This window comes from Equus caballus, chromosome 13, assembly GCF_041296265.1.
Source record: "Equus caballus isolate H_3958 breed thoroughbred chromosome 13, TB-T2T, whole genome shotgun sequence".
NCBI classification, from domain to species: Eukaryota; Metazoa; Chordata; class Mammalia; order Perissodactyla; family Equidae; genus Equus; species Equus caballus.
In genome coordinates, this window is record NC_091696.1 from 10,637,174 (window position 1) to 10,652,714 (window position 15,541).

General features: G+C 48.4%; 1 protein-coding gene across 2 annotated transcripts in view; it reads left to right on the plus strand.

Moving 5' to 3' along the window:
- COL26A1 (collagen type XXVI alpha 1 chain) overlaps positions 1-15,541 on the plus strand; it is a 159,728-nt gene that overhangs the window by 66,309 nt on the left and 77,878 nt on the right. Inside the window, exon 3 of one of the 2 annotated variants that reach the window (XM_023655385.2) lies at positions 879-982. In XM_023655385.2, coding sequence (XP_023511153.2) covers positions 879-982 — 104 coding nt within the window. The remainder of the gene's footprint in view (positions 1-878; positions 983-15,541) is intronic. The other variant, XM_023655386.2, reaches the window with a different exon arrangement.

Genomic DNA, 15,541 nt, shown 5'->3' on the forward strand with positions numbered 1-15,541 from the left:
CCACGGAACCCACAGCAGTGTGCAAGAGCTTTCGATGGCCGCGAGGGCCCCACTGCTGGGCTTCGAGTTCTCCTTGCAGCGTCTCTCTCGGCCGCCGGGCTGCGAGTGTCTCGAGGATGGGCACTCAGTGTTGTCAATCTGTGACCACCGTGCAGGAGAGCATGTAGTCGGCGCTCAATAAATATTCATTAGATGAATCAACAAAAAGTAATAACGATTGGGAAGGAAGTTGGAGTCCAGTGACTTGCGAGTGGCTGGAGTTTGTACAGGTTCTAACGATGTTTTTCTTTTCCTTGTTCGTTATCTTGGTCAACGTCTCAGTCGGCTCGGGCTGCTGTAACAAAATATCCCACACTGGGTGGCTTCAACAGTAGAAATTTATTTTCTCAGATGGCCGCCTTCTCGCTGTGTCCTCCAGTGGCCCTTCCTCAGTGCGTGCGTGTGAGCGACGTCTCTCTCTTCCTCTTCTTATAAGGCCACCAGTCCCATTGGATTAGGGCCCCACCCTGACGACCTCAGTTAACCTTAACTCCCTCCTAAAGACCCATGTCTAGATAGTCACACTGTGGCAGGGGTAGGGCATCAACACATGGATTCTGGGGGACACGATTCAGTCCATAACAGTCGGTGTGGAGGACATTTACCCCTTAGGTGGCCACGTTTGGACGCTTGCAGGAAGGCAGAGCTGGAAGGAACTTAAGAATTCACCTGGCACAGAGATGAGTGGTCACTTGCCCGGGACCACACAGCTGCCCGCCACAGAGTCAAGGCGATGGGTGGCTCCCGGAGCCCTGGGCTGGGCTGTCCTGCAGGGCTGGAGTCTGGGGCGGCCGGGCGGGCGCTCACACTGTCCTGTCCTGACGCTGCCCTTGTGTTAGTTACAGGACTCTGATCAGACCCACATACAGAGTGTCCTACCGCACCGTGACGGCGCTGGAGTGGAGGTGCTGCCCTGGCTTCACCGGGAGCAACTGTGACGAGGGTGAGTCTGCAGGGGTGTGGGGGGCAGGGGACAGGGCGTGGCCCAGCCGGGCTGTGGAGTTCTGGGTGCTCCTCCCTCCTCTGCCCTCCTCCTGGGAGCGGGTCTCCATTCCTCCACATTCCTTCCTTCCTGTTCCCAAGCGCCTCTGAACCAGACGCTCTGGACCCTCCAAACTGGGGTGAGGCTGCCACCTGCACCAGGGCGTCGAGGTGGGGTCCCTGTGTGCACCGCTTGGGTGGGGGGTGGAGGAGAATCACGAGCCCTGGCTTGGGGGGGAGCGTTCGACCTACAGTCTGTTTCTTCTGCCCTGGCTCCCACTCACGCAGGGCCTGGGGCAGAGAGAGCTGGGTGTCCGGGCTCTGAGCAGATGCATACGAGGGCCCACCAGCCTTGAAGGCTGTTGTAGCTTGAGGCAGACAGACCTGGTGGCAGGCCACGGCAGGAAGGCCTGGCCCACTGCCCCTGCCCTCTGCCCAGCTGGTGCCCAGAGGGAGGATGAGAGGTCGGGGTCGGGCTCAGCCTGGCTGCGGAGCCCGATGGGGCCGGACAGCAGCGCTCACGTGGAAGTCAGGGCTGGCCCACAGCAAATCCCTGCCACCGTCACTGCCAGGGAAGGCGGGTCCTGCCCACCCAAGAGGCTTGCAGCCCGCCTCAATCCGCGGAACAGCTGGTCAGTCCCGAGGCTCAGGGGTCACTGTCGTATTTGGAAACAGTAGCTCTCCTCAACCTGACTTTCTGACAAAATCGTTCTCTCTTATCTTTTTTTTATTACCCAGCATGTATTTTTGTCATATATATATATATATATATATATGCATATACATAGACCTATATATATGTTAGGTTATAATAAAGTTATAATAAGTTATAACATAAGTATATGCTTTGATTGTGAACTGCCTAAAATGCTTTGGGTTACAAATAATAGCATAACAACAGAAATAGCAGTAATAATAATGATGGTGGTGATGTTTTGACCAGCCGGCGGCCCAAAGCTGAGCTGCAGGACGGGGTTGGGATGTGAAAGTGTCGGAGGTGGCGTCCTTCCTCCTGATCCTGGGAGGGCCGCTGGGCAGCCTCCGCAGCTGGGCCACACCTGGGGGCACAGACTGCCCTGGGCCTTTGCTCGGGGAGGAGCAGGAGGGAGCTCAGGGGCGGGGGGTGAGGAGAGGCCGTGCTACCCTGGGTGGAGGCGTGGGTGGCAGGACCCTGCACTCTGTGCTGAATGACCACAGCTCGCGCCAGGTCCCTCAGTGAGGTCAGAGGCCCTCGAAGCCAGGACGTGGGCCTGCCTTTCGGGTCAGTGCCATGGCCGCGGGGAGAGACACCTGGTCCCCCTGACAGACAGGAGTGGCCCTGCTGGCTAGACTCTGCGGGGCTTCTCGCAAATCGATTGATGACCCTTGAGTAACCGACTGAGCGCTTTTCAATGATCAATAAAATGAGTAACGTTGGCTCCACCCAACGAGGTGCCGGTTTACCATCGAGCCCTCATCGTTAGAAGCCTTCCCTCGGCATTAAGAAGGCTTCTGGGCCCTTCTCTCAGCCCGCAGAGCCTCTGAGCACCCCCACACCCCATCGTCGCCTCAGCTGACTATAACCTGTGTCTCCTGTCTACCTCCCAGCCGCCCCTCCCCACCCAGCGGGACTGTCTGGTTCTTCCCAGGTGACTGGGTCAGGCCTGAGTGGGGCCCCTTCCTCCTTCTCCTGGAAACCACTGAGGTGCTTGAGCTTGTCTAGTTTGTATCTCTCTTCACGTTCTCTTTATTGAAGAAAGGCGTGAACTCCTAGATGAAGTCTAGGTCTCAGAATGTCTAAGTCCTCATTCTCCCACGAGGAGCTGGTGAGCGTGTTTTACAGAACACGTTTCACAAGGGAAGCAGCAGACTGGCAACGCTGTTCAAAGGAGGGTTAGAGCAACTGACAGAGATGCAGACCAGGGGCCCCAAGACCACCCCTGGGTTTGGTAATTCACCAGAACTCACAGAACCCGAAAGCTGCTGTGCCCACGCTGATGGTTTATTACGGTGAAAGGATGCAGATTAAAATCAGCCAAGGGCAACGAGGCATGGGCAGAGTCCAGGAGGGCGCCACACGCACAGCATCCGGTGGTCCCCGTCCAGTGGAGGGGTGCACATGCTTAATTTCTCCCAGCTACAACACGCGACCATCTGCACGGAGTATTGCCCACCAGGGAAGGCCCCCAGAGTTCTTGGTGGGATTGGTGGTGTGTACATGATGGATGCGTGTGGCTGAGCTGTTCCTGGTGCTCTGGTGGTGGAGCTGGCATCACCTGGTCCAGGGATGTCCTTATAAATGACATTGTCGGTGCAGACCGTCTGGGTGGCCCAGGGCTCCCCGGTCAACAAAGACCCTCATTCCAAGGGCTCAGGAGCCAAGTGCAAACAGCAAACCTCTCTGAGGCGGAGGGTGATCCTTTACTGATATATATACATATACAATGTGAGTATATACATATATCATGTGAGATAGATTTCATATATGCGAACTATACGAAATATATGTGAAATAAGAAATATATTTTGTATATATATGAAATAAGAACCTGAAGTAAGATCATTCAATTAGATCCCACAGGACAGTAAAACAAAGCCTTTGGGGTTCTCCTCTCCCCCGAGCAGAAGGCATTTGCATCTTCCCAGTTTTCCAGAACCTGCGCTGTCATCCGTGGTCCACGGTAACTAAACAAAGCGACCTTCTCCCCGGGGGTCGGAGGCACTGAGGCAGCCTCATTCCAGAGTGCTCTAGCATGATGTTACCAGGCCGGGCCATCGCCTTGTTGCCATTTTTCCAGGGTTTGGATAATTCTTCTTGTGGGCCCAGTGAACCAAGCACAGGAGGCTGGCGGACCATTGGGAGCGATTCCTGCCATCCAGGAGGTTCTGCCCATTGGGGCAGGTGAGGGTTCGGCAGGGCTGTGGGCCCACCCTTCTTGGGTGAAAAGACGGGGTGACTATGAACTGGTCAGATGCCCCCCAAAGGTGCCCACCCTTGAGAGCTTGGCCCCTCACCTCCAAAAGGAAGCTCTTATCTGATAAACCACGTACCTGGCGATGACCAATACACTCACCAGAAGCATCTGAGCCTCCTGGGCTGGTTATTAAGAGTTGCTGGCACCTCTTGAGACACTCTCAGCCTCAGAGCGTCTGCCAGCCCCTCCCTGGTGGAGGAACCTTCTGCACTTGCCCATCTGGACCAGCCGTGTATCCATCTCAGGGCGAGGGCAAGGCTAGCCTCTTTCAGAGAGCCTCAGGGTCGAGTGGCCCCTTCCCGCTGGGAGCACGAGGGTCCTGAAAACCCTGAGGGGCTGAGGATTCCTGGGAGCCTGAGGGCCTGGGCTGAGTTTGGGGCCGGCTCCTGAAAGCCCTTGTAAAGATTTTACATCCCCAAATACGCAACAGTAAAGACAGAAGGCGAAATCAGAGCCATGTCTGTGACTTTAGGCACATTCCTAAGCTGGTTCCCCCTCAGTCCCCGTGGTGGCCCCTCTGCAAAGGATGCAGGTCCGAGGCCCCCTCCTCGGTGGGTTTGCTGTGGTTCGGATCTTGTTCCCCGGGGAAGCGTCTTTTTCTTTGGCTGTGACTGGTCTTCCTTCCAAGTGTTCAGATCCCTCCGGTCTTGCGACTTGGGACTGTGACTACCTAGGGGCAGGTGGCCTCTCTCAGGTCCTCCTTCCCATCACCCCCCTCCTTCCTCCCTCCCTGGATGCCCAGGAGGGCAGGGCCAAGACTGCGGGAGGGACCTTCCTTCCTAGACATGTCTACAGACAGTCAAGGCTAATTAGTTGAGAATTCTGTGTTTGTGAATCTGCCTATTTGCCAAAATTTATTTGTAACCCCCAAATCAATGCTCGTGGCACTTGCGTGATCATTCAAGATGCGTGCAGAACAGCACAAACTTTGAGTCACCCGCCGTGCGTGCTCCCAGCTGAGGTCAAACAGGGCGACGCTCTGCCTCGTTTCACCTCTCAGACTGCAAACAAGTGTCCTCTTCATGGTCTGTTTGGTGCCATGCTTTTTGCATTATCGTGCTTTTTTGTGATCTCATTGTTTAAAATGTCTCCAAGCGTAGTGCTGTGTAGTGTTCTGAAGCGTCAGAAGGCTATGATGTGCGTTATGGAGAGAATACGTGTGTGAAATGAGCTTCGTTCAGACGTTGGTTACAGTGCTGTTGGCTGTGAGTTCAACGTCACGGAATCAACAAGGTGCCTTTAAGCAGAAGCACACGTGAAACAAAGCTACGCATTGATCAGTTGATGAAAACATCGTGACCAGACGCTCGGGGGAACCTAGTCCTGTCTTTCTCCCAGGAGCAACGGCTTGGTATTCGCTATTTCAGGGTTTCCTGTGACTTCATAGAACAGAACTGCTGTGAATCATGAGAATTAACTGTGTCTGTGTATCTATGTCTATAACTATTATGTATGTATCTAGGAATAATTTTTTCTTATTACAAAAACAAGTACGTGTTCAGTGTAGAAACAGTGACAGTACGCAGAATTCCACCGCTCAAGGTGACCTTGACTCTCACTTCGGTGGAGGGCTTCCAGCCCTTCTGTGCTTACACCTCAGTGGTACTGTACGTGCTGTTGGATAACTTCATTGTCACCGACATCTCTCCTTGTGAACAGATAGTGTTCTGTAGTATCATTTTTAGTGGCTGTGGAATTTGGGTGCACACTTTATAAACTAAACCCCTACTACAAGATATTTCAGTTGCTTCCAATTTGTAAATCATTAATAACATTGCTGTACGTGTCTTTTTTTCTCACTCAGGTAAAATTTACATACACCAAAATGCGCTGATCTTAAGCGTACAATTTAATGAGTTTTGATAAATGCATACACGTGTTATCACCTCCTAGCAAGTTCCCACCCCTTAGCAACCACTGCCTGCTCTCTCGCATCATGGATCAGTTTTACCTATTCTGGAGCTTCGTATAAATGGAGCCGTATAGTGTATACTCTTTTGAGTATGGTTTCTTTCACTTTACATAATGTTTTTGAGATTTACTCATGTCGTTACATGAGCATCAGTAGTTTATTTGTTTTGTTACTGGGGATCGTCCCATTGGGTGAATAACCACAATTTTACTCATCCATTCTCCTGAGGATAGATATTTGAGTAGTTTCTAGTTTTTGGCTTTACCAATAAAGCTTTTGTAAACTTTCTTGTATATGTCTTTCTGTGGACATATGATTTTACGTCCCTTGGCATTTGAGTGGAATTGCTAGGTCGTGGTGTGTGTTTATGTTGTCCAATGTGGTTTTACCAGGTTACACCAGCAAAGTATGTTCCAGTTGCTCCACGTCCCTGCCAACATTTGGTGTTGTCAAGTCTCTTTAATTTTTGGCTGTTCTAATGAGAATGAAAGGGAATGTCATTTCTTCTTCCTTTTAAAATGTCTTCTTTTTTAATACTGTTTTGACCACTCTAGTTCATTTGCATTTCCGTCAAAAATTTACAATCAATGTATCAATGTCTACCAAAAATATGCCTCTTGGGATTAGAATTAGGATTGTCATGAGTTTCTAGACCAATTTGGGGAGAATGGATGTCTAATAATGAGTCTTCTGGTTCATGAACATAGTATAACTCTCCATTTATTTAGATCTTTCATGTTTGTCAGCAATGTTCTGCATTTTTCAGGCTAGAAGTCTTGCTTGTCTTTTATTAAATTTATTAATAAGTATTTTGTATTTTCAGTGCTTTTTAAAAAATGGGATTGCTTTTTAAAATTTCATTTTATTATTTTGCTGCTAGTGTATAGAAATATATTTGATTTTTAAATATTGACTTTGTATGTGAAAATGTGCTAAATTCATTTGTTAGTTTCAGTAGCTTATTTATTGATTCCTTTGGGTTTTCTACATAAACTATCATGTCCTCTGTAAGTAAAGATATTTTTGCTTCTTCTTTTCAAATATTTATGCCTTTTATTTCTTTTTCTTGCCCTATTGGACTAGCTGGAACTTCTAGTAAGATGTTTAATAGACTCGATGACAATAAATGTACTTGCCTTGTTTCTGATCACAGGGTGGAAGTTCTCTATATTTCACTAAGTATGTTGTTAGCAGTAGATTTTCATCTATGCCGTTTATCCCATGAAGATAGTCACTTTTATTCTTAGTTTGTTGAGAGTATTCATCAAGAATAGGGGCTGAATCTTGTCGAATGCTTTCTCTGCATCTATATTGAGGTGATTTTTAATCCTTTATTTTGTTAATGTGGCAAATCACATTGATTTGGAATATTAAACCAACCTTTTGTTCTTGGGAATAACCTTATTATTACTGAGATAAAAACCTCATTTGGATGTGTTATTCTTTTTTATATTTCTATATTTGATATTTGTCTGTAATTTTCTTTCCTTATCATGCCTGTCAGTTTAGTTATGAGGGTTATGCTGTCCTCATAAAATGAATTGGGAAAATCTCCTCCTCTGTTTTCCTCCTCCTCTATTTTCTGAAAGCATTTTTGTTTTTGTAAAGTTGATATTACTTTTCCCTTAAATATTTAATAGAATTCACAGTGAAACCATCTGGACCTGGAATTTTCTTTGCAGGGAAGTTCTTGATAACAAATTCACTTTCTTTAATCTACATAGGGCTGTACATGTTTTCTATTTCTTAATTTAATAATCACTTATGCATTTAAAAAATTAACTTTACCAAGGTGTAATTTACATACCACTTATTGCATACATATAATTTACACACGTCACAAGTGTACAGTTCAATAAGTTTTGACCCTATACATAATTTTCTATTTAATTTGCTTTTCTCTGGTGTTCTGTCCACCGAATTTACCTCAGCCTCCCTGAACTCTGATTTCTCTTTCTTTAATTCAGAGAGATTGCCACGTTCTTCTTACTTCCTCCTCTATGTGCTCCGGGCCAGAAGGTGCCTCCAGGAATCACCTTGTGTGTTTCTCTTCCCTTAGGAATCACTTTTCCTAATTGCCTCCTGTCCGGTGTCTGTAAACATTTGTTTCATAAATTTTGTCCAGTTTTCTAGTTGTTTATGATGGGGGGGCAAGTTCAGTATGAGTTAGTCTATCATGACTGGAAACAAATTGCATGTTTTCCTTTATTGGATTTTTAGTTATACTTCTCCGTATTATTTCTCAGTTCTAGAAACAGTATGATTCCGTTTATCTACCCCCACTGGCCTTTGTGCTATTGTTATCATATGTTTAAAATCTAAATATGTTAAAAGCTTCACAGTTCATTATTATAATTTTTGTATTAACCAGATCACCTTTTAAAAAGGGAGGAAAAAAATAGTCTTTTATTTACCCAGTAGTTATCATTTCCATGATCTTTATTTCTCCTGGAATCTGAGCCTCCATCTGGTGTCCTTTCTTCTCAGCCCCAAGAAGTTCTTTCAGCATTTCTTGTAGCGTGGGTCTGCTGGCAGTGAATTCTCTCAACTGAAAAACATTTTTTAGTATCTATTTTGCCTTAATTTTATTTATGGTAAAATACACATAACATAACATTTACCTTTTTAACCATTTTAAAGTGTATAATTCACAATGCTTTGCAACCATCACTGCTATCTAGTTCCAGAAATTTTGTATCACCCCAAAGGGAGACCCCAGACTCTTTAGGCAGTCATCCCTCATTCCCCTCTTCCCCTAGCCCTTGGCAGCCACAAATCTGCCTTCTGTCTCTATTGATTTGCCTGTTCTGGCTATCTCATATAAATGCAATCATACAATATGTGGCCTTTTGTGTCTGGCTTATTTACTTAGCGAAATGTTTTGAAGCTTCATCCAAGTTGTGAGATATATCTGAATAATGACTATCATCTTGTTACATAGATATACCACATTTTGTTTATTTGTTCATCAGTTGATGGACATTTGGGTTGTTTCCACCCTTTTGGCTATTTTCAGTGGTGCCGCTGTGAACATTCACGTACAAGTTTTTGTTTGAGTACTGTTTTTGATTCTTTTTGAAATATACTCAGGGTTGGGATTTCTGAGCCATACGTGGTAATTCTATGTTTAACTTGCTGAGGAGCTGCCAAACTGTTTTCATAGTGGCTGCACCGTTTTACATTCCCACCAGCAATGTATAAGGTTCCGGTTTCTCCACATCATCTCCAATACTCCAGTTTTTGGATAATATTTGCATTGAGTTTCATTATTCAGAATTCTGGGTTGATGATTTTTCTTTCCGTGCTTTCAACAGATTGGTCGTTCCATTGTCTGTTGGCATCCATCGTTTCTGGTGAGAGGTCTGCCATGTTCATATTGTAGTTTCCTCTCTAGAACCTGTCTTTTTTTTCCTCTGGTTGATTTCAAGATTTTTTTTTATCCTTACCTTTCCACAGTTTGACTACAGTGTTACCAGGTGGGATTTTCTGAATCCTGCTTGGAGTTCTTTGAGCACTTTGGATCTCTTAAGTCATTTTTTTTTTTTTTTACCAAATTAGAAAAATTTCGTCCATCATTTTTTCAAACATTTTTTCTGCCCCATTCTCTCCTCTCCTCTTAAGCCTCCACTAGCATGCATGTTAGATTGCTTGATATTATCATTGAGGGTCTGTTTTTTCTCCTCTGTTCTTCAGACTGGATAATTTCTGTTGATCTGTCCTCAAGTTTGTTGACTCTTTCTTCAGACGTCTACAATCTTTTGTTAAGCCCATCCAGTGAAGTTTTCATTTCAGATATTATACTTTTCAGTTCTAGAATTTCCATTTGTGTGTGTGTTTTTGGTTAATATTTCCCTGATAAGATTTCTCCATCTATTCATTTATTATGACCATAATTTATTTTATATCCTAGAACTTATATATAATAGCTGCTTTTAAGTCCTTGTCTTCTATTTCCAACTTCTGAGTGATCTTATGGTTTGTTTGTATTGGCACTTTTTTCTTGGTTTGGGTTGCAATTGTTTCTGTCTCCCTACCTTTCTTCCTTCCTTCCTTTCTTTTCTCTCTCTTTCTTTCTTCCCATGTTAATGCCTTTTGCTTATATGCTGAACACTTTGGAGGATATGTTATAGAGATTCTGGTTTCTTTGAAGAGTGTGGATTTTCACTCTAGCAAGCACTTAATTGCTGTAAATGTGTGAAGGTTTGGTTTGTATCCTTTATGGGGTGGGTATGTAAATCCCTTAGACCTGGGTTATACTTTTTACTCGTAAGGCCTAGCTTTTCTGTGGTTTCAAAGGCAAGCCCTAGCTGTTAACTCTGCCCCAACTTGGAGAGACTCCGGTTCTAAAATGTCTCCCTTCTGTTGAGCAGCGGCGGCGGTCTCTGCTCAGCTTTCATCGCCTCCCACGATGGTCCTCTGCTGAACTCATTGGCATCCCCTCTACACTCACACAGTTCAGGGGTCAGCCAAGGACGTCAGGGGAGTTTGTACACCGAGTTTGGGGCTCTTTGTTCTATGTGGCTCCTCCCTTATTAGATTTCTTCCCTCAGTTTCCAGGTCCTCTGGCAGCCTTTATCCAGAACAACTGAAGTTTTTGACTTGAGTTCTGGCCACCCTGCACTGCCTGAACTGAGATGTGCCCTCAGGGACAAAGCCATGTCATGTGGAACTCACTTAGTTCTAGTCCAGTCTGCAAGAGTTGAATCCCCTCCAGTTTCTGCTGGCTCTTTGTTGCTCTCTAGTGCCTTCAAGTAGTTGTTTAAAAGACATTTATCTGGAGTTTATAATTTTTATCTAAAGTAGGCTTAGTCTGATATGAGCTACGCCATCATTCCTGGAACTGGAACTTTGTGAAGATCTTTTTGGCTAAATCTTTGTCAACACTTTTAATAATTTCATTAGGATAAATCCTATGCAGAATTATTGGGTCAAGGGGCATGGAGCCACATCAAGGGTTTTGAATCATATTTGCCAAATTAGACTTTACACTGCCGTTGGACAGGCTGAGAGGCTCTGGAGGGCAGAGGCTGTTGTCATTATCTCTTTGCTTTGCGGTGCCCAACACAGTGCCTGGAGCTTAGTTAGGGTTCTGTCAGGATTGTTGACTGACTCTGCACCTGGAGCGTGATTTTTGCCACGCTGATCAAAGGAGTAGCATCGTGCATGGGACACAGTGCGACTGCTTCACCACTAGATTTAAGTTTCAAAGTAGTTCCTTAAGCCACATTCTACCAGTAGATGTCCGTTCAGTTAGTTCGGTTGGCTGGAGCAGAGGTGACATCATCACCCTTATCAACGTCATATCATCATGTCATTACTGTTTATCTTTGAAATGGTGCTTCACACTTTGGGAAGAGCTTTAGGTCATGTTACTCTACATTTCCACGGTGTGGATGCTGCTTTAGATCGAATGTTTGTGTTCCCCCCAAATTCATATGTTGAAACCTCTTTCCCCACGTGATAGTGTTAGCAGGTGGGGCCTGTGGGAGGTGATTGGGTCCTGAGGGTGGAGCCCTTATGAATGGGATTTGTGTCCTTATAAAGAGGGCCCAGAGTGCTTCCTTTCCCGTCTGCCACATGAAGAGACAATGAAAAGACGGCCATCTGTGAACCAGAAAGTGGGCCCTCACCAAACACTGAATCTGCCAATACCTTGATCTTGGACTTCCAGCCTCCAGAGCTGTGAGAATAAGTGCTTGTTGTTTGTAAGCGCCCCATCTGTGGTGTTTTGTTATAGCAGCCCAAATGGACTAAGACAGACGCAGAAACTGAGCTCAGAGGTGAGAAGAGATTTGGCCAAGATCATCCAGCTGAGGAATGGCCACTGCAGAACTGGAACCTGGGTCGTTTGCTCCTGATTAAGTGATTTTTACTCTAAGCCAACTGGGACCTTTGAGGTCTTGGGAAATCCCTCCCAAAGTTGTCCCAGCACAAGGGACAGGTCCACTGGATTCTGGGCTGGCTCCTTCCTGAAATACCTAAGGCGGCCTGGTCCCTTGTGTTTTAGAGGCCAGATCTCACGTTGCCTTGGTGTCGTGGAGGAGATTTGCCATAAAGTTGATGGACTCTATCATCAGGAGATGATAAATTTAACTCAAGTAGGAGATTTTTCCTCTTTTTTTTTTCTTTCAGCTGGAGTCCTGGCCAGAATGGGAAATGAATCCCTGGGCCCCCATATGGGCGAGGGCAGGCTCGGGGCGAGGGGGCTTAGTCGGTGCATCCAAGCGTTGAGCTGATTGATTTGAGTCCAAGGCGATGCTGACCTTTCACCCCTGGCTCGAGCTCTGTGTGTGAGTGTGTTTGTGTTTGGAATGGCTGAGGGTTCAAAGCCAGAAGGAGTTCTCTTGGGAGGAGGCTGCAACCTCCTGGCCAGTCTGCTGAGCTCAGCATTTTAGGGAAATGATTCTGGGGGGATCTGATGATGTCTCTGAGACTTGCCTACCATGGCTGTCATCAAGGGAGGGACAAGCAAGTAGGGCCATTTATTCAACTTACCCGAGTGCCTGGGAGGTTCCAGGCACTGTGCTAGGTGCTTGGGTCACATTCATGAAAAGGGAGCTCCCAGGTGGGGTGGGGTGGGGGCGGTGTAGGGGTCAGAGGAGTGAGCAGATAATCCTCAGGCTGTGAGTAAGGGCTTGGCCAAAGGTATGTTTGTGGTGCTGTGGGACCCGCAGAGTAGGGAGTTGGGGGGCTCCTCCAGTCCAAGGCCTGGTCCTCTGGACCCAACGTGGCTGACTTTCTCAAGGCTCCACTCCATGGGGCATCCCCTACTCCTGTAGGTTCCATCTTTCTTCTCCACTGGTTCCTTCCCGTCAGCCCGTGAGTGCATCAAGCATCTCCCATCTTGAAGGAAACAATCTTACCGACTCTGCATTACCCTTTGGCCACCACCCCATCTTGGGCTTCCTTTCTCGGCCAAGCTTCTTGGAAGAGCTATCCACCTTCCCTGACTCAGCTTCTGTGCTTCCAGGGTCTTCTCCAAGCAGCGAGGTCAGAGCCCTGCCCTACTTACCACTTAGAGAGTCTTCTCGCTGAGTGACCGCCATGCAGGGTATGTCCTTGTCATATTTATCTCTACTTCCCAACCCACTGGCAAAGAGTTGGAACTTGATGACATTTCTCGAATGAATGAATGAATGAATGAAAGCAAAGGCGATTTTCATGTGTGTGAGATATGAGGTTCGGATGGCGGATGGACGATTACCCCGACTGCGTAGATGAGGATCTGGGACTTACAGAAGTGTTGATAGTTTATGTGAGGCCCTGCTGGAGCCGATGGGGGAAAGTAGGGGTCGAGTGACCAGAAGAGGAAGGTGCCATCGCTGCTGCCAGCTCTCTGGCTGGTTGAGCTGGAGAGGACATTTCATAGGGCCTGCCCACTCGGTCACTTCTGACACCTGCCTCTTTCCTGGCATCTTCGGTGAACTTTGGGCCCTGGCCTGGTGGGGAGGACGAGCTGAGGGCCTGCTCCAGTCGGCATCTGCTCTTGCTCTCAGCTTCAGCAGACAGCATGGCCCTGCTGATGAGATCCGGGCCCTTTGATACTCCCTCCTTAGCCTGGACTGGTTCCAGCCATCGGCACGGGTTTTGTTGTCAGGCAAGCATCTTTCGGCACCTCCCGTCATGCTTTGTGGGGCTGTAAATATCCACAGATGTCACCTGCCTTTTCCTTTTCTGGGAAGCGCTTGCACGGGGGCTGGCCCAGGACGCAGGCGCATTGCTCGGCTGCTGGGCTGTCTGCACGTCCAGAGCGCTCTCAGCACTCCGCGCGGGGGCTTCTTCTTCACCCAGGGGCATTTCACAGGGGGAGGCTGGGGCCAGAGCAATGCCGTGGGAGATGATTGCTACACTCATGAATTTTCTGAGACTCCTCTGGGCCAGGGTTAGACCGCCTCAGGGGGAACCTGGGCATTTCCCTGTTGGCCACAGGGCTCCCCATCTCTCTGGGAGAGGCTCCAGGTGCAAGGCAAGGCTCTCCTGTTAGTCTGATGTGCTGACCGCAGGGAGGGAGATGGGGGCCTCTGCTGAGGTCTGGGAAGGGCGGGCAGAGCCTGGCGAGGGGAGTCTCTCCTTTTCTTTGAGAGGTGAAGTACAGGCTAGCCCGGAGACAAGGAGCTGGACCACATGAATGGTGCAGGCGCTCTGGGGGTAAGATGTGGGGGAGCTGTGGATGGGAGAGAAGCGGGGCCAGGCAAAGGGCAGCAGATGTGCGCTGCGCTTGGCTGAGCCACTGGGCCAAGGCGGCCTTTGGGAGGGCGGGGTCCCTCAATTAGCTTCTGAGGCTCTAAGGCGAACATGTCAGCCCCCCAAGTGGCCTGTTCAATGCCAGTGGGCTTCTCTCCAGAGCACTCAGCAGGCGAGTGGAGAGCCTTATGGAGCGCGGCCTGCGTGTTGGCGGGGAGAAGCGGGAGCTGTGTTAGAAAACCAGGAGAAAACATAAAGAAAGGGGTAGTTATGCTAATTCAGCAGATCAAGGAGCTGGTTTTCTTCTTCCCCTTCCTTCTCCTTCTAATTATGATCCTCTCTAGGGCCAAGGCCACACGCTGGGGCTCAAAGTCACATACTCTGGTTTCGAGAGGCTGTGATAGTTGCCAGGCCCAATGCACTGAAGAGGACTGGGTTGGCCAGAATGCTCAACCTGACCCACGACTGCAGGGAAGCATTTCCAGAACCTTCTGGCTGAGGCTAGGGTCCCAGGCAGTGAGCACATCACAACCACACTGTGGCCGAGAGAGGGGAAGGGCCTTGGCCAAGTCATCAGCCATGAACTCAGGGTCCAAGCTGTGCTGGCCCAGGCTGGGCAGAGCCAGTGACTGGCAGGGGCCATCTGTCCATCCCAGTCCCACCCTCAGGGACTCTGGGGTTGACTGTTTGGGGCCTGCCCATGCTTAGCAGGACGCTTGGCCTATTATGGTGGACGGCGATGGATGGGCTCCACCCAGACAGCACTTGTAATTTGAAGCTCCGTCTTCTAGGTGTTTCTGCTTCTCCTCCTGGGGCCTCCTAGACTACAGTGTCATCAGCAGCTCCCCGTAGTGCTTATCCGGGACCTCCATGCCTCTGGCCCCCGGTGACACATGGGAGGGTGGGGGGCTGGCAGGCCGGACCCATCATGACAGTCGTAGAAGCAGACAACAGAAGCATCCACACTGAGTCTGAGAGGAGCAAACCAGGACCCGCCGCCTGAGCTGGGGAGGGCATTCCCCCCGGTGACCCCCGATCTTAAGGGGTGATGCAGCTGGGAATTACCCTCTCTTTTCCCAGAAGAAGGGTCCAGACCTCTTAGAGGGTGAGGACGAGCCACGGCCCACAAGCCAGAAGTGGCTATCCATCTCTCCATCCCTCAATCCGTCTTATTTTTTGGTGCATTTCAAAGTAAACTGCAGACATGAGCCCATTTCTCTCTTAGGCCTCGCGTGCATTTGTATCCAGCAGGCGTTCAATGCTGGGGGCCGTGGGCTTTCATGGACGTGAGCCGTATAGCCCTCTGGACCACCTTGTGAGGAAGACATGGGCCGTCCTTTTCGTCCCCGCATCCCCTCTGTCCAGCCAGGACTCAAACAATGGGTGTGAGATGAATGAGGATGAAGTGACCCAGCTGGGAGGGTGGTGACAGAGCTGCGATGTGAGCCCCTCTGGTTCACCAAACCCCAAC